A 19,375-nucleotide genomic window follows, 5' to 3' on the forward strand; every position below is an offset into this window, starting at 1 on the left:
AACTCAGGTGAGAAACATCACCTTTGCCATTTTAGATGTTGCAGCTAACACAAATCAAGAGCCCCTTTTCGGTTGCTGTGTTTGAAGATGAAGTTTTCTGGTCTGAAGTGAAAACAAGGACAGTACAGCACATGAAGAAGTCAACAGGCAAGAACAGAGCCGTCCTCATCAAGCGTTTTGAACAGCCTTATGGAGTCAAGGTCTATAGAGTGCTCTTCAAAATATCCCCCTAGTTCTTCCTGAAATGGATACATGTATGAGAGTCTCGGGAACAAACTGTAGTGACACCCATCTGTGATGATAAAAAAGCAAGACTTACTCATTTGCTATTTTGAAGGACTCGATAATGCACAGTGACATCTAGCTTTCTTTCTTCCAGATAATGCATGAAGTGCTGCAACCCAGGTCTTTTAACCCTTGTCTGGACACTAAGTGCTCTCACTTGTGTCTTCTGAGCCCAAAATCAAAGGGAAGCTGTCATTGCCCAGTTGGACTCCTGCTTGCAGATGATGGCATCAGCTGTGCTCCACCCAAGGAGTCTGCATTTATGTTCCTTGTATTGTCCACAGTTGTCATGCAGGTACCATTCCACAGGCTTGCTCAGATCTCTCTGCTTGGGCTGAGAGCTGTATCATAAGGGCTCTTTCTCTTGGAATGTTCTTCAAATACAGTAACTCCTCACTTAACATCATTGATAGGTTCTTAGAAAGTGATTTTTAGCAAAATGATATAAAATAAAAACAGATCCTTGAATAAAGACATTTTGTTCATCATGAGCTGGGGTTGTTTTTATCTGATCAGTGTTATAACCAAATGTTATTTGATGACCTACTATACAAGTTAAATTTTAATATTCACTGTGTGCTGGAAGCTGTCATGAACAAAACAAAGTAGCAGTTAAATTAAATTGCCTAATTAAATTGCCTTAAGCAGTTATTAGTACATTAGAACACAGTGAGGTTAGGGATCTAAGATTGTGTTTAACTCTTCAGTTGTCCAAACAGCTAGCTGACCATGTAGAGTAATTCCAAATACAAGGTGCTCTTCTGGGTTCTAGTCTTTGGGGGTAAGCACATTTTGTGAAGGAACTTTCTTAAATTATAGGAAGATAAAAGGTATAATAATAGTGACCCCTATCTTATACTATCTATAGGACTTGTCCATTTTAACATTTAAAAATGACAAATTGTTGAATAAAAGACCAGCTTCAGTTTCGGATTTTAGTAGAGGAGTGTTCTAGTAGGGGAATAGATCTTCATAATACATGGATTCAAGGAATTTTAAGTGACTAAAACTCCGGGCAGGGAGAGAAATAGCTGGTATCTTCTTTTAGAAGATAGAACATATAAAAACCTTAATTTAGTATCTTAACATTAATGTAAAATCAAAGTGAAGAGTAAGAATAACCTCAACTGTTATCATCCATCTAAGTTTTGTCATTGTTGTTTCCATAGGTCTATCTGAAAAACCTAGAAGCTGTACTCGGGCAAGAAATGTTGCCAGAACATAGGATACTTCCCTTTACCAATGTGAACCAGCTTGCATCAGTGGACTACCTTGTCCAGGAAAAGACTCTCTACCTTTCAGAGTTGGATAAAGGTGATATCAGGCTACTGAGGCTCAAAGAATCTGGAAAGCTCTCTTGGAGGAAAATCCTGTCTGTGGAGGGGGCAGTGGTCCATCTTGCTGTGGACTGGTTGAGTGGAAACATATACTGGATTGATAGTGAAAACCCTCACATCAATGTAGCTACCTCCAAAGGCCAGTATCCCATTGCCTTGCTCAGTGAAAATCTTTACCACCCAGTTGCTGTTGTGCTACACCCACCTACTGCAGTCATGTGCTTTGTGGACCTGGGTCCCCAGGGTGGTGGCAGGCTTGGCTCCAGCATTGAATGTGCCTCCATGGATGGCAACAGGAGAAAGGTGCTGTGGCAGAAATCCCAGTTCCCTGTGGGTCTGGCCTTTTCGGATTCAGGGACCCGAATATACTGGGCTGATACTGGTAAGCAATTGTTGCTTCAATTGGACAGAATGAAATAGTAATGTTCTGCTTTCTGGTCTTCAGTCTTAACTTCCAATGGCCTTTAGGTCTGAGTTCTATTTTCTGCACCATCTTCCAAATAGATATTTTCCATCTTGACTAGCATAAAATAGCCCATGCTGTCATGCAGTTGGCTCTTTGTGAAGGAATAAAGCTGAGAACTTACACAAAGATTTGTTCATACATATTTGCCATCACTGTTAAAATAGGACAATGAAGATAAACTGGTCTTTTTGAGTGCATGGCAAATAGTGTCCTCCTGGAAGGGAGTGAGGGCAAGATATGAAGAGCTCCAGGGCATAGGGCAGATCTTTGGACTAAGAGAAATTAACTGATCTTCTCTTCTAGGGAGGGGACTCATAGAAAGCATCCAGCAAGATGGCTCTAGATACAGAGTAGACTGCAGAGGAATTCAAGGCCTTAACCTCTTTACATATGGCCAAGGCATGATGTTCTGGACAACAATTGATGATGGTGGGTATTAAATATGATGGTGGGTATTATATATATGATTGTCTTTGTGATCTGAATTTACTCCTGGGTGTCTGATGGAGATCTGCCCATGCTTAGCACTGATCGTTGGAAGTATCTATCTTTTGGAAGAATAGTTAGGCAACTTCCCTAATCTAACATGAATGATAACAGTGATTCTGTGACATGCAGGGAGATATTTTACCTGTTTGGTTACTCCTTATATGAATATACTTAATCCCTCTGCCTGTGGTGTCTGGCTTTCATAGCATGCTTTCTCCTCTAGAAGAAAACACCACATGGTATCAAGAAAACTGGGTCAGGAATTGGAAACAGGGGATACACCTACTGTAACACCTTACTGTAAAATGAGAACAATACCTGACTCAGTTGACTAAATATATATGAAATTATTAGGTAAATTACAGGGTATTCTATATTTGCAGTGTATTTCTGGATTCAAAAAGATTGTCCTAAGCCACAGCGCTCTACTGTATTATTTCTGGCTAGAGTCTGGACTTGGTAAAACTGGAAAAGCTGTTTAAAATAAACCTTTTCTCTTTATATTTCCAAATGCTGGTCCATTGACCAGCTGGGCTGACATCAGAATTACAGAAACAAGTTGCCAGATAAACCCCAGAGATGCTAAGTTGTTAGGTATGTGATGAGAACTCTGCTATCTATTTTAAGTTCTCCTGGTGACTCTGGTTGCAGCTATGCTTTTTTCAGAAATGTTCTAAAATAGTTTTCAAAATCATTACCCCTCAATTGCATGAACTACATCTAAGAGCCACATATTCTACGTTTCTCTTTAGATGTGTGGATATGTATGAATGTGTCTGACAACCTACTTATACCTGATTTTATTTTGGAGAAAGGAATAGAATGGTTTTTATTTATCTTGAAGTTTCTTTCCAGTAGCAAGATATAAAAAAATACATGTCTCTTCTGTAATACTTCTGGTACTCAATCTGCAGTTTACCCTGATGAATAACAGTTTTCACATTGAACAATGTTCTTTTCCCAGGAAACAGTCTCAAGGTAAAATTTCACACTTGTTAATACTTGTTCAATGGCTTTTATTTCAGCCCAACTCACTAAAGTGTGGTACAGCAAGGCAGAACTTTCAGAAAAGTGGTGGTTCCAAGTAGACCAGAAGATTGTGGATTTAAAAGTTTATAGTAAACTAAATCAACAGGGTAAGCAACCATGTAATAATTATGACAGCAATGAAGTCTACTGAACTTCCCAAAGGAGGGGAGGTTTCAGCCTGTAATATCTCCTCAAAATATCTCTAGATTCTTTTTTTTTTAAGATTTATTTATTTATTTGTACAAGCACTGGGTACAGTCAGAAGCACGGGAGGGTGAGAGAATTCACCGGAGCCAGAGTGAGGAACAGAACAGGCAGACTGCCGAAATACACTGCTGAGGGGAGTAGCGGGCGTGGCAGGAGAGGTCTGTCGTACCATGTGGGACCCTCACCAGTGGCCGGGGATCAAACTGGCACTGCAAAGGCTGTAGGCAGCTTCTCAGCCCAGCACTCAACTGCTGCGCCACCAGGGGAGGCCCTCTAGATTCTTATTAAATAATTTCTCTGACAAATTCCTATAGATCTGCATAACTGTATTGTTTTATGCAGTTAGATATAGTCTGGTTCTGGTATATAACTGTCCTGTTATTGATTTAATCGACTTGATAGAGGTAATTATTGGACTGGGCTTTGGTAGACTTGGGTTCTAATTTAAAGTACCTATTACTGTAGACTGAATTATAACTCTTCCATAGTCAAAATTCCATTTTATCTCTAATGCAGAAACAATCTTTGTTCTACTCATGGTCACTGGTAACAACTTGGGATGTAACTAATCCTTGAAATGTTAGATATTTCAGATGTGTTTCTCCACCTTTCTTATAGACACAATGGAGTGAATAGATGTTTGGGGGTGATGACAGACTTAACTGAAGTAGTAATTGATAAAATCTGTTGAGATTAATGTCAACTACTCTGATGTATATAGGAGTATATATTTGTCTTAAGGGAATGTTGTTCTTTTGAAAATAAACTTTATAAACTTGTTAGTCGTGATTTAATTCTTGAAGTCTTGGCTTTGTGGAGAGCCCTTGTTAGAAATCTTCAGTGTGATAAAATGGTCACCCAAGTGATAATAATCTGTTGCTTAGTTATGAGAACCCGGGGACTCCTTTTTACCCCAAATGTGGGTTTTGTCTATATACGTATCTATTACATAATTCCTGGAACAAGTCAAGACATGACCTTGGAGAACTATGGTAAGTTAAAAATGGTTGACTTAATCATACTCTTGAGGGGATAATAGAGATCACAGCTTCCAAGTTTTCATTGAAATAGAATATTATTATGAGGGCCCTTTTATATCTGATCTTTAGTATTAAGTTTGAGGGAGAAGAGAACTGACCTCTATTTTCTTGAGCTCATCCCTTGTCTAAACTCTTAAGTCTTCTAAAGCTTCCTTATCCACAAACTGTAGTCAACCAGTTGGTACCTATTTGACTAAAAGGAACTAATTTAAAGAGTTGTCAACTTTGGAGAAAACATCAGTATCCTGTAACTCTGATAGATTATTTTCAGAGAGTTTGCAAAAGAACCTTCTGAGATCCAGTCTAACTCAGTGTGTGTGTGTGTGTGTGTGTGTGCATGTGTGTGTGTATATATGTGCGCACGCGCACGTGACATCCACAGGTATGAACAGCTGCTCAAAAGACAATGGAGGATGCAGCCATATCTGCTTACCGAACCCTGAAGGGAAGACTTGTAAATGTCCCAGTGGGTACTACTTGGCTGACAAAAATGCTTGTATTGAAACTATCCAGTGCTCTACATTGACACGATCCTGTAAGGATGGTCAGAAATGCATTTCTGTGGAACAAGTTTGTGATGGTCAGGCCGACTGTCTGGATGGATCTGATGAAGCGGGTTGTGAGTAACTCCTACCCAGCACCTACTGTTATCACCACAAATGACTGACTTTTATAATATCTAGTTCCACAGGTTTCCTCAAGCTTTTATCTTCTGTAACCTTGTTATCATTGTGGACACTTTCAATTGAACAATATAAAACCTCTAACTATTGGCTATAGATTATGTGAACTGCTTGTGGAAAGCTAATGTGCCCTCTGATTCATTTTATGATAGCAAATATGATACTGAGTTCCAAAGGGCTAAATAGTTTGTATGTTGTTTGAAAGAGAGCTCTTTAACCTTGGTTTGATTCAGTCTGTTTAACTTGATCACACAGTAGACATAGTGAAGGAGAAGAAAGATGGGCAAACTATTTGAGCTGTCTTGTTATCCCCCTTTTAATGTGGAAATAGTCCTTTATATCTCATAAATGTGTTAAGGAATTCAAGATAATGTGCTAAAGCTGTCATTTTAGTATGTAAGATTGTCCTATTCACACTCAAATGCTAGTTATAGAGAGCTATTCTAGAAATACTGAGCCAAATATGCCTTCACGGAAAGGTGGGTCATGTCTGTTCAGTTGAGTGATCAGATATCTGATTTTGCTCTAATTCTGCTATAGTTCCAACAAGTCCCAGTTCCCTAAGCTATGTTATCGAAGATGCAGTAGGCTTGGTACTTACACTGGTTGTAATTAATAAGGAAAGAGATTTGGAAAAGAATCTTAGAACAAAGGGTTGTCATTGACTTTTCAATTTAAAGTTTCATCCTCCTAAACCTGACTAGCTGGAGTACCAGTTACCCTAACCACATCATCTTAAATTGGAAAGAGGACGAATTTTGATTCCCAGCATAATAAGAGTGGTGGTGTGTCAGTAACTCAAGGTGGGGGATCAATGAGTGAGAAACCTGTCACCTTCAACAACTGGTTTTAAAAGTAAACCAGAAACCACATACTTGAACTTGATCTTTCATTATTGATGGCAAAGGCTGAAGAGTTGGCTCTGCTCTGTAATAAATGTTTCACCCTGCCTTTCATGTAAAACTTTGGTAGATTGAGGAGATGGTATTGAACATATAAAGTTAGACTGGCTTCCCCTGGATATACCTACCACCAAAGATCTGCACACTCCTGTAATACCAACTTACAGTGGAGGCATGGAGCAGTTTCATTGCCAATATTGCCTTTCTCCCCTAGTAATTTAGTTTTTAGTGTTCTGGTCAGGAACCAACAATTATGGAGATTATGGTGAAATACCTAAAACACAAATTGAATTGTTGAATTCTTCTTTGGTTAGAAGCACCTTGTTGCCTGCTCCCTGCCTTAGATATGCCCCGCTCACAGCCAAATCTGGTTCAATATTTGCAACTTGATGATCTTGCTAAACCAAAAATGTATGTGCACTCAAAAAATTAAAATATTTACAGATAAACATGTCTTAAAATCAGATGTAGACATAAACTTTTAGAAGTTTTCTTTTTTAGGCCAAAAGAAGTGTTGGTAATTATGATTCCATAAACTCAAATTTATCTGGGTGAATGCACTAGAATTCTTATTTTCTGAGATATTTTTTAACTACATACATGTGTCTACATCCACATTCATACCTACTGTTTTTGTAGGTCCCTATTCAGACGAAACCCGTTCAACAACTATAGATCCAGCAGCTAGAAAAAAGTTGGCTCTGAAAGCTGTGCAGCCCCTCCAGGATACAGAGCCCACCAAGCCTCATCCAGGAGGGATGAATTACCCTTTCAGCAAAACATTCACCTCTCCGAGTCCTGCCAAAGAAAGCAAGGCCCCAGAAACTGAGGAGAGAGGGGAGTTTGCTCAGCCTGAGAACTCACAGAGGACAAAATATCTGCCCTGTAGCAGCAATTTCTGTAACAGGAGGGGCGTCTGTAGAATGGAGGGAGAGCTCAGGAAATGCAGCTGCATGATGGAATATGGTGGAGAGTTCTGTGAGGAGGCAGTGCATAGACCTGCCTCTGGATACCTCACCCTTGGCTTAACCATGGCCTTGTCAGTCATTCTGGTAGCTCTGTCATCATTTGTCTATCTCAGAAGAAAACATGAATTAAAAAGGTGAGCAGCTATTAATATTCCCATGAGAGAGTTTTATTCTAAAGAAGCCTCATAAAATAAGATTAAAAAAATTAATGAGTTTGGAGGCATAAAATCACTCTAGAAATTTATCTTCTGAGGAAGGATTTAGGCGATGAAGCAGCCACATAGGTCACATGATCTGAAAAATAAACTTTTGGGCCATTTCTTTGAGCAAGGCCTGGACAAGCAATAATGCATGTGGTAGGAGGCATTTCTGCAAGTAAAAGTGCCTCAAAGGGGTCAGTGCCTCTGTTTCTTTGATTTCTTAGAAGCAGCATGGCCTCGTCAAGAAATCAGACCCACTACAAAGCAAATGACCAAGAAGAAGAAAATCTAATGAACAGTGAGACTTTTGTCAATGAAGCCTATGATGAACAGGTATGTGCTGAAGACTGATTTGGGGAAAATGCATTGTGAGACATAGTTAAAGATCCCCCTTCTGAAAATTCTATCTGGGTCAAAGGAGGCAGTGTTAACTTCAAGAACTTTTGCTTACTCGTGATTGTTGCTATCACATATATCAAACCAATACTTAGTTACTATTTTATCCTTAGACTCTGGTTTGAACAACTAAAGACTTAACCAAGTAAAACACGCATAAATTAGTCTTTATAAATTCAGCTTTTGGTCGACATCTACAAAGGGCTCAATTTTTGTAGGGTGTAGGTGGGATGTCAGTAGGATTCACTGATGTCACCCACCCCCAAAAGTTATGTCTACCTGTGACTTCTGATTATTTTAACCACCTCTGTGATTTTTGCTGTGTTTTAATATACTATGTGTGTTCAAGTTCAATACTATGTGAACTCAAATTTAAGTTCTTTTTCCTACAGGAATTGTTGACCTCTCTCCAAACTGACTAACCTGATATAAAAGAAGCTGGAACATCTAAATAAACATTGTTTATACATTTCATTGTGTCTTATCTTTTGTAACAGCTGGTGGTAAAGGTATCTTCTTATTGACATAACTGCATTTAAGAAAGAGAAAAACCAGATGGTTTCACTTAGAGGTGGAATCTAGGAAATCAAAGAAAGGATCAAAGACAAATTGTAAGCCCAACCCTTGAAAGCACACAGTAGAGCTGAGACACTCAGGGAAAGGGGAGGGAGTTGGAAAGGGGAAAAGTAAAAAATAGGATAGTGGGGCACAATGGACTATGGTGGGGGACTCTGGGTGCTTTGGGTGGGAAAACCCTGGTGACCACACCTGAGAGTGAAATCCTATATTGTGAAAAAATAAACAAGGATGTTTAAAAAAAACAACAACACACAACACATTAGCCCACCTAATAAAATAAAATAACTGCGTTTCATATTGGAGGAGGTCACTGGCTTTTGGCGCCAAAGTTCTAAAACTGAGTATTCATAGGGAAGATCAGATTTCAGTTCAACCTCCATGTAAATTAGGTTGATTTGCTTAGAGATAATTTCTAATCCCAGAGTTCTGGATCCAGTACTAGTCAGAAGTTCTGAATTTCAATCTTGGTTCTGACTCTAACTTTGAGCTATTCTCTTTAAACTTGTTTCCTACTTTACAAAAGGGGAAGGTCTAAAGGGAATGATCTCTCTTGAGTATTTACCTTTTAGGGTAAAGGTCAGGTTTCTGCAGTGGCATGAATGTTCAAGTGTTATTTTCCTACCACTCCCTCTCTTGTATACACTTCACTGCAAAGTTAGCACTCACTTTTGCTGAAAATCAGTAAAAAAAACAACAACAAAAAAAACATGTTTTTCTAATGCTTTCATTGGATTCTGAAATTAGTATAGATGACTCTATTTTACAGAAATAAAAATTCAAATTTATGCTTTGTGTAAGACTTCTAGGAAGTAAAGTAGGTGACTACTACAGATAGAAATATATAAGGTTAAAGGAATGGATCAGGGTTCATTTCAGCTAGCTCTTCTTGCCTGTTGGGAAAGCATGTGGATGCTCCATGCATCCCAAATTCCCTTTGACTGCTAGTATCTCTGCTATCATGCCTGCATTCATACCCATGTGACAAATCAATGGTGTTGAAGCTATAATGAGACACAGGTAACAAAGCAGGTCTAAAGTCTGATAATAGTGAAACTAACTCCCCATTGATACAAATGGGACCCACAGAACCTACATCCAGCCAGTTGGGCATGAGTCTGAACATATATGTCTATTACCCTAAAAATTTAGGAGGCTACTAAAAGGTAAAGCATGTTTACTTGGGATCAATTAATTATAATTTGGGGTATGCACATTTAGAGATAAACCTAAAATATGTCCCAAAAAGGAACAAAAGTCAGGATGAGGTGGTTAGGTGAACAGGTCATAGAGGTAAAAGATGGTAAAAGTTTACTTTTTCCAGCCCTTTTAAACAGAATATTCTCAATCTTAATAGCTTCTTGGACTGTTGGTGGCTCAGTTCAAGAATGTAACCTAGTTTAAACAGCAAAGTGGTATTTCTGTTGCAGTGGCAGCTCAGCTCCATTTTAAAATGGCTCCACTTATATCAACGTAATTTCCACAAGTTCACATTATAATAAAAATGATTTGGGAGACACTTTCTTGTTTGGGTATTTTCCAGAATAGTCACATTTAGGTTTTTTTGCAGAATGAATTTGTGGGGACTACCAATCACAAAGAGGAAATCCTTACTGCACATAGAATACACTGTGCCTTTCCATCAGCTATAGAAATTCTTAAATTGGGTCCTCCCCAGTGGCACAACAGTTGAGTGCTGGGTTGCAAAGCTGCCCACAGCCTCTGAAGCACTGGTTCGATCCCCGGCCACTGGGTGAGGGTCTCACATGGAGCACAGACCTCTCCTGCTGCCCTCTGTTCCCCTCAGCAGTGTACTTCGTTAGTCTGCTCTGCTCCCCCTCTGGCTTGGTGAATTCTCTCACCCTCCTGGGCTTCTGACTGTACCCTGTGCTTGTATAAATAAATAAATAAATATTTAAAAAAAAAAAAGAAATTCCTAAATAAAGGTCAACTTGACCTGAAAAACAAGGGAGGAGTTCTCCTTGGACCTGGGAGATGCATAGAGCTTAATCAACTTGCCTCCTTGCCTCGAGCTCAGCTGTATTTGAAACCATTTCAGCACCAGAGTACCCTCAGCCTCAATCACCCACAGGGTGAATCTTAGCTTTCCCTTGCTACCTACCTTCTTTCAAAAGCCATCCTGCCAAGTCTGCCATTGGTAAGGCTCTTTTCTTGCTATAAAAAGCACATGAAAATGACAGGCTGGAAAACAAACACTAGTGTTGGCCAACAGTATTACCCACTTTCTCTGAAACCACTTCAATTGCTGCCTCAGTCTCTTTCAGACCTTAAGCCTCAACCAGACTCTAGGACATCTGTCTGGCCAGACTGGTCCAATTCCACAGGCTCTGAGCGCAAAATGATTCTCGTCCAGTCCTGTTCTTGTGCTCGCAAGCCCCACTTCCTGTTGGGGGACCCAGAAACACACCCTATTTCCTCTTTTTTTGAAAAATGAAATGCTAGGGGCCTCCCTGGTGGCACAGTGGTTGAGCGCGCGAAGCTGCCTGCAGCTTCTGCACTGCTGGTTCAATCCCCGGCTGCTCCCCGGCCACCAGAGGAGGGTCCCACATGGCGCGCAGACCTCTCCTGCCGCCCGCTGCTCCCCTCAGCAGTGTACTTCGGTTCTTCTGCCTGCTCTGCTCCCCGCTCTGGCTCTGATGAATTCTCTCACCCTCCCGTGCTTCTGACTGTACCCAGTGCTTGTATAAATAAATAAATATATCTTTAAAAATATGAAAAAATGAAATGCCAGATCTTTGCATTTATCTATCATGTACGCAATCCTTCTGCCTGCCCCTAGCCCCTAACTTCTTTATATCTTTTTCTGCATTTGGTCTCCTATGAAGGTATACCAAAGTACTATCACACCTGAATCCAGTTTAACACATCCTGTTTTGCTTTCCCTATTCAAGAATTCACAAATCCTATCTGAATAACCTTTACACAAGAGTCAAATTTATAAAAGGACACCTACGATTTTATATTTAAAAACTCCTAACCACACATATTGCCTAAATTGGTTTTAATATGCCAATTTCATAACCTTCTCTATTTGAAGCAACGGCATGTTACCAACTTCTAAGAGTCTTCTTTTGAGATAATCTCTACATCATGTGTTCATTTCTTAATTTCTGTACATCTAATAGAACAGTAAACCTTAGCAGATGTAAAATTTGTGTTTCCTGTCAGAAACTCAACTTCTGTCATCTGGTAGTATGTTTGGATTTTCTTCTGGAAGAACAAGGAGTTTTAGAAAAGTTCTTTGGTTTATGCTGTAGGCTCAAACAGCCATATAGAGAGGCTAACCCTTTGTGTCTATCTCTAGCAAATAACAGTTAAATAAACCTCTCAATTTACTAGGAAACAAGTGGGGGGGCATGGATGATGCGAGAGAGGTACCAAGTTTCTACTATTTTAACTATCAGGAGCCTTATGAAATTCAGAGAACCCAAGTAGTAGAACATGGGGTTTGTGCTCCAGACCCTTTACTGATTTTATAGGTCAGTCAGCTTCCCCTAGTCTTCACTGTTCAAATTACAGTTCCCTCCTCCTCAGCCTCATGTATTTCTCAACCTTTACCCTCAGAATATCAAATTTAGAAAGGTCTTCTGAGAACATCTAATCCTGTCTTTTCTTGCCATTTTTACAGGTGAGGAAACTGAAGTCCACCAAGAGCAGGGCTTATGCAATTAGGGAGCATACCTCCCCGCATTCTAGAAAAAACTACAATGACTTGTTCTGTTTCCCTCAGCTCTGTCATGAGTCTTTTCAAGGCACTGAAATGAATGGTAACCTGCTGTAGGAGCATTTGCCACATGCATGGAAAAGGTGTGTGTTACTTGTGAACACACCTACCCTAGTTTTCACATAATGTTTCACATAATGTTTTATAGGTGGGGCTACTCACTCCTCCCTGCTGGAGTCTGTGTGTAATTTGGCCACACAGAGTTTGGCAGAGCAGTTGCTTACATCTGTCTCTGCATATGCTACCCCGGAGAACCAACTCCCCTAATCAATACTGTCTCCACACAGTCCCTTATCTATATTTTCCTCGACTTGAACAAGTTAAAATGCATTTTCCTGTGTTCATTCCTGATTAATGGGGGTCTTGGCGAGGAGGTGACTTGACTGTGTGCAGTGAGAGAGGAATGTGAGCAGAGGTTGTTGGGATGATTGGGTGAGAATTTCATACAAGTTTGTATTTACAGTAAGGATTGAACCCTTATTTTCCTCCCTTGCATACAGGAAGAAAGACCTCATTTGTAGTGACTTGGGAATAAAGAAGGTGTCAATTGTGCTTGGCTGATCTTTACAAGCAAATTATAGCCTGATTCATGAAATTACTCCTGTGGCTCATTCCCGCCAGAGTCAGTCTGCCTCCACCTCTGCATTTCAGAGCACAAATTACTTTTTGTACACATGACAAGTATTTTGCAAGGTAAGGAAGCACTTGGCTACAGAAATGACTGTTCAAGGTAAGTTTAATCATCATTTTGCTAACAGGCGCAGAAGAGGTATTGGTATCCATCCTAGGATTATAAAAATGAACAGAATCCATCCACACCCTTACTTTCAACTTAGAGGTAAAACAAGAAAGAATATCATGAAAACCACATACTCAACATGTAAATAATATGTTCAAACATGACACCCTTCAGCTGCTGGGGATGGGACAGTTTAGGGGATATGTGTGAGAGAGGGTTATGAGGGTTAGAACAGGGGCCTTGGTAAAATATTGAATGGAATGCCAGCTATGTAAACCAAGAAAAGAATACTAAGGAAGATCCTGAGAGTTTAAGGAGATAAAGGACAGCCCCTCATTTCAGAAGGTCAGGGTGAAAATGTGCACTGGCTGCCAGGTGGTCCTATTACTTACCTTGTCCAGCGCTCTGTGAGGTGCTGGGTGGGATCCACCTCTGAGCTTCTAATTTCTTTCTGTCTACTGTACTATGGGGTGGACTGGACCTAGCAGAACAGAATACTCCACATTAGACCTTCATGGATCAAATTGTTTTGAAATATTTGACACTGAAAACAGTCTCTTAAACGGATTGAATGTTCCACACTGTATTCCATACTAAAGAAGCCATTCACCTGATAAAGCACAGAAAGCAAGATTTGCCCAGCCTCATTCAGCAGTACTATGAGTTTCTTCTTGTCCTCACCATCCTGATTTGGAGCGAAGTAGAAGCAACCCATGCTCGCACCCAGACTGCGGTGCAGTGTCTGTCTTCACTAGCTCTCCCTTAGCAAGAACTCAGAGTTTGTTGTTCCCTCCTCCTGGAATGGTCCCCTCTCCCTTCTTTCAGTTCTCTGCTCTGGGAGTACTTTCTGCCTGATCACCTTCTCTAAAAGATCATCTATATTTTCTACTACCTCTCTCATGCTAGAAGTATGTAAGTTCCACAGAGCGAGAAAATGGAAATGGTTTTGTTTGCATGGTATCCACAAATGTGCTGACAAATGTCAGGCGCCCCAACTTACAGGTTGAACGATCCACACAATGAAGAGGAGGGTGCTTGCCAAGCACTTTCAATGGTGCCACCCACAGCCTCTGCCAGGGACAGAGCTTGTGTGCTGAAAACCTTGTCCCTCCTGAACAAGGGCATGCATCTTATGGCAGCCAGACAGAACAAGTAGAGCAGGCACGGTTAAAGCAGTGTCTGCTCTGCTTGACTTTCACAGATTCCCTGGTCCTCCAGGCATAACTTGAGTCATCCTGAAAAGACTTCACCCATTAAGTGGGGACACACTTTGTATGTAATTAGGACCATTAAACCGGAATTGTGATGGTAGATTAGAGGTGTGAAGGGCTCCAGGCTGGTGGTGTTTTCCATACTTGTTTTCACTGTGGTCTAGCTGCTTGGCTGGTTGGTATTAAGTTTAAAAAGTTCACGCCCATAACTGCCACTCCTGAGGCTCAGCCTCTTCTAGCATCTGAAGTGTTAAGCACATCTTCAGTTTGTGCTGCTGTGGCCAAAAAATGGCCCCCAGCCAAAATATCCATGCTTGAGGCAGAATCTGAATGCCCTGTGAAATACTTACGTACATATATACACATACATAAATATATATATATACACACACTTTAAAATTGCTGTAATGTACTGTTAATGCTCTCTTACAGGCTTACCATTCATTTACAAAAGTTTCACATCTAAGTATGTGTACCTGCTTCAGCCACCGCCAAAGTTCTAGTGACTCCACACTATCAAATTGACCCCCATCGCTGTCCTTTGGAAACTGTCAAATTTTTCACAGAGGCTAAGTTATTTGTGTTGGGTTTTGCCAATTTCTTTTCTTTATATTCTACCTATGAGTGAAACCATCAGGTAACTTTCACGTTCTACTTACTTCACTTGGCATAATCACCTCAAGTTCCACCCATGCTGACACAGAAGGCAAGATTACACCTTTTTCAATAGCTGAGTAGCATCATCTGGAATATTTTTATAACAAAGTTTCTTTTATTTTTTTTTTTTTTTAAGATTTATTTATTTATTTATACAAGCACTGGGTACAGTCAGAAGCACGGGAGGGTGAGAGAATTCACCAGAGCCAGAGCGGGGAGCAGACCAGGCAGACTGAAGAAGTACACTGCTGAGGGGAGCAGCGGGCGGCAGGAGAGGTCTGCGCGCCATGTGGGATCCTCCTCCAGTGGCCCGGGAGCAGCCGGGGATCGAACCGGCACTGCAGAGGCTGCGGGCAGCTTCGCAACCCAGCGCTCAACCACTGCGCCACCGGGGAGGCCCATAAAGTTTCTTTTAAAGGGAGTTTTGGTTTTATTTCTGTTAATAGGGCAAAAATGGAGTTCTAACTCTTGGCAACAATATCACAATCAATTGTGATATAGGCAACAATATCTATCACAAGTGTTTTGAATAAATATATTTATATATATAAATATATATAAGCTACTGTTTTGAATATATTTAGGGAAAGAAGACAAGTAAAAACACAAGAAACAACAATTTTGTTTTTACCAAGGCTTCCCTAGAAATATTTGAAATTATAATGCAGGCAATATTAAATAGGTTCAGTACTTGCCAGAAACTCAGTATCTTTAGGGCCTCCCTGATGGCTCAGTGGTTGAGCACTGCCCACAACCTCTGCAGCGCCGGTTCAATCCCTGGTCTCCGGGTGAGGGTCCCACATGGCGCTCAGACCTCTCCTGCCCCCCTCAGCTCCCCTCAGCAGTGTACTTCATTTGTCTGCCTGTTCTGCTCTCTGCTCTGGCTCTGGTGAATTCTCTCACCTTCCTGGGCTTCTGACTGTACCCAGTACTTGTATAAATAAATAAATAAATCTTTAAAAAAAAAAATTCAATATCTTTATATTGTCTTCTAGGTCCTAACTTCTCAGGCTACTAAAGCCTGCCTTTGGAGATATTGGCTGAGAAAAGCAGTTACCTTTTATCCATTCTGACTCTGTCCCCTAGAGCAAGTCTCCTACCTCATCGAAGGGGCGAACTCTCAAAAAGCTCTCTGCTTAATGTGATGCCAGTTGAGATTGAAACTTGAGTGTGACACAGTCCCATAAAAGCCTTGAAATTCCAAGAGGGGCCATGAAACATCAGCATTGGCACCTCGGGGGAGCTAGTTAGGAAATTAGTTTCAGGCTTCACTCCAGATCAATTGAATCAGAATTTGCATTTGAAAGGGATCCCCATCTGATACACCTGTGCACTAAAGTCTCATTGTAAAAAAAGGCAGGTAATTCCAACACAAAACAGCAAGAGAAGTGAGTCTATATTACCCTTACCACTGCTAACAAGCAGCAGATGCTGCTCAGTTCCACTACAGAGCACACTTACTTATTGAACTGAATGTTCCTACCTCGGAATTGGCTACCAGAGACAGCTTTTAAAGGTGAGATTCAGTTCAGTTAAAAGCACCCTTAAATCATCCCCTTGGAATTAGAGCCAGTCCTGCTGGAGATTCAGTTCTGTTCATGGAACACAGAGCTGCCTACCTGTGATTTTAAACACCACTGTTACAAAAGGAAAAGATTTCTAGTCTCTCCTCAAGTGGAAACTGGTGCTTCTAGTTTTTTCAACAATAGAAGTTTTGCATAGAAAACAGCAGGAAACTGAAAATAAAGCAATCGGGATTTAAGTGGGGCCTGTTGGCTGCTTTTAGTAAGCTTATGCTAACAGGTGCAAAGATCTGAGGGCAGGATTTCAGAAACAGTGCCAAGGCAGCCAGGAAACTAATGACTGTGTAAACTCCCTCAGGTTGTACTTGAGACAATTAAAGCTTCCTTAGGTGTACTCAAACTCTTGTTTTCTAAATTTTAATTATAAATAATACGCACACATAGGCACTTTAATAGAATGTGATTAACAGGTTCCATTTGGGACCAAGTGTTTAATCTATATTCCTCTAAGTCCAGGGTGAGGTAGCCAAGGCATAGAACAGTATAGCATTAGTCTCTTTAGTCTCCTGGCTTCTAGAAGAGAAAATCTGGAGTGATATCAACTTTTACCCCAAAAGTAAGTGGTGAAAAAGATAACTGCTATGTGCACATGGAAAAATGTAAATGTGAGTTAATCAAATTATTTCTTTCCATAAAAGTCACTAACACTGCTGCTATTTGCATAGTTCTGTGTTTATATTTTAAGAACCTCATTCAAATATAGACAGAAATATATTGGTCTCCTGAGAATTTGCATGAAAATTATACAACAGAAAAAATATGTAATCACATTAATGAAAGTTTCATGGGCATCTCAGAATATTGTTACTTGGAGGTGTTAAGACAGCTTTTGAGCCTCTATTTGCTGATTTTGACTTATTTGTTGTTGTCCCTGGTCACTGCAACACTCCACTTTCTGTATCTTCTCTAGCTAAAATAATGAGCCGATTCCTCCATTAGGGGAGCCAGGAAACAACTGTATAAAACAAAAGCCAACCCCAGCCTGAACGAGTCGTCCAAGGAGTCTAGCTTAATCACAGGAAAGCTCGCCCTCCAAACCAGTTTGCAGGAACAAGTCCTGGCTTCTGACGCCGAGCCAGGCATTTCCAGCACCCAGGTAACAGACAAGTTCGGGGGTGAACCCTGGTGGGGTGAGTCCTTATCCAGACAGGGTCGGCCCAGAGCGGGCAGGGGATGCCATCTACAGGTCAGAGTCACAGGGCAGCGAGCTGTGGTACAGCTGGGTGCTGCGCGACGATGTGCCACGGGAGCTGGCTCCCTTCTCCCCATCCAGCACATCCACCGGGTTGGTGTAGGCCTTGGGCGGAGGCCGAGGCATAGGAAAGCCGGCCTTGATCTTGCTGGTGGCCCGGTGCTCGGCGGGCCGCGGCCGGTGCTGGCCCCCGCTGTAGTACTTGATGGCGGGCGTGAGCGCGGGCTCCGGCCAGTCGACGTACACGGTGCTGATGCTACTGCGGCGCTGGGTGGAGGCGGGCGCCTTCCGGCAGCGGTGGCAGCGCTCCTCGCACCAGGGCGCCAGGCTGAGCGCCAGCGAGAAGCCGCCCAGCAGCAGCAGGCAGCTGCCCAGATAGCCCAGCACCAGGCTGTAGCCGACCTGCAGCGTGACCGGGCTGGGCGCGGCGGGCAGAACGTTGCGGTCCGCCAAGAAGTGGTTGTACCAGGAGACCGGGATGAGGTTTAAGAGGCCCGCGACGAACAGCACGAAGCCGGAGAGCCCGGCCAACACGAAGTGCGGCTCGTCCTGCCAGCACCGCACCCCGAGCGTCGCCAGCAGCAGCCCCAGGGCCGTGGTGGCCAGGGACGTGACCGTGAGTCCCCGCGCCACGAGCACGGGCTGGGCGCCGAAGTAGTCGTACTCGTCCTTCTGGCCGCACTGGCGCTCGCGGCTGCTCTGCTCGCGGCACATGTCCCACAGGCCCTGGTACAGCACCACGTCCACCGGCTGGTCGCGGAAGCCCTTCACCATTCGCCAGCCGGGCGTGAGCGTGCCGGTCAGGTTGAGCAGCAGCGCGCAGGGCGCGAGCACCATGCCCAGGGTCATCACCACCGGCGTCCGCATCCCGGCAACGCGCTCCCGCCGCCTCCTCGCGATCCCGGCCCTCTGGCGGTTGGTCCCCCGAAGTCAGCACGCGCCCCGCGGCGGGCCCGGGTCCTGCGCCCTGCGCTCGCCCTGCTTCCTCGCCAGCTGGGACCGTCGCCACCGCGCCGCTGGGCGCCAGGTCCCTCTGCGCGTGCCGGCCGCTCCGCCTCCCGCCTCCCGCCGTCCCTAATCGAAACCAGCTCGCGGGCGGGTCTGACCGAAACCGCGGCCGAGGTGCGCACGTCCAGGGGCGGCCGCGGCGGCCCAACCCGTCCAGGGTGGGAGGGGAAGCAGGGACTAGCAGGAGCCAGCCGGGCCCCCTCACGTGCCCCGGCGGCGCGGACACCCCACCCTTCGGGACTGGGCAAAGGTCGCCCCGCCCCTGGCTCCTCCGCGGGCTCGGCTGGCTGGGGGCGGGGGAGGAAAGAGGCGGCTCCGCCGGGACAGCCGCACCCCGCTCGTCGCGGCGCTGCTTCCCTGCTTCTCGGCGGACATCAGTTGCCAAAGTTTTTCCTCCAGTCGCTGCAGGTGGCCCCGCAATGTGGCCTCTGCTTCCGCTCCTAGCGGGATCGGGAGAGTCCCGAAAGGTTTGCACTCCTGAGCCGCAGCCCAGTGGGCGGCGCCCCGAGCCCGGAGCCGCCTGAGATGCGCTGGGCAGGTGTGCACCACCTGCTTGAGAAACGAGCCCCGGTTGAGAAACAGCTTTTTAATAAGCGTTGGTTGATTTGCTTAATAAAGACTCCATGCTCCGGATTAGCTTTGACTTAGAAGAATGAGGGCGA

The 19,375-nt window shown here is 43.1% G+C and overlaps 2 protein-coding genes across 2 annotated transcripts in view; one reads left to right on the forward strand and one right to left on the reverse strand.

Annotated features, from left to right (window-relative positions):
- LOC119258217 (prolow-density lipoprotein receptor-related protein 1-like) overlaps positions 1-8,444 on the forward strand; it is a 52,530-nt gene extending 44,086 nt beyond the window's left edge. Inside the window, exons 23-30 of the mRNA XM_037526671.1 lie at positions 36-200; positions 380-580; positions 1,455-2,004; positions 2,392-2,517; positions 3,603-3,713; positions 7,078-7,540; positions 7,831-7,939; positions 8,395-8,444. Of these exons, the coding sequence (XP_037382568.1) occupies positions 36-200; positions 380-580; positions 1,455-2,004; positions 2,392-2,517; positions 3,603-3,713; positions 7,078-7,540; positions 7,831-7,939; positions 8,395-8,424 (1,755 nt within the window). The 3' untranslated portion in view covers positions 8,425-8,444. The remainder of the gene's footprint in view (positions 1-35; positions 201-379; positions 581-1,454; positions 2,005-2,391; positions 2,518-3,602; positions 3,714-7,077; positions 7,541-7,830; positions 7,940-8,394) is intronic.
- Positions 8,445-16,370: 7,926 nt separating this feature from the next.
- On the reverse strand, positions 16,371-18,572 carry CLDN23 (claudin 23). The gene has a single exon (XM_037524678.2). It carries the CDS (start codon positions 18,570-18,572, stop codon positions 17,694-17,696), a length of 879 nt encoding a protein of 292 aa, XP_037380575.1. The 3' UTR covers positions 16,371-17,693.
- Between the last annotated feature and the right edge of the window lie 803 nt (positions 18,573-19,375).

This window comes from Talpa occidentalis, unplaced genomic scaffold, assembly GCF_014898055.3.
Source record: "Talpa occidentalis isolate TD23 unplaced genomic scaffold, MPIMG_talOcc4v2.1 talOcc4.4, whole genome shotgun sequence".
NCBI lineage: Eukaryota > Metazoa > Chordata > Mammalia > Eulipotyphla > Talpidae > Talpa > Talpa occidentalis.

Coding starts and splice junctions, on each gene's coding strand:
- CLDN23 (XM_037524678.2), bottom strand. CDS start 18,572: ATGCGGACGCCGGTGGTGATGACCCTGGGCATGGTGCTCGCGCCCTGC.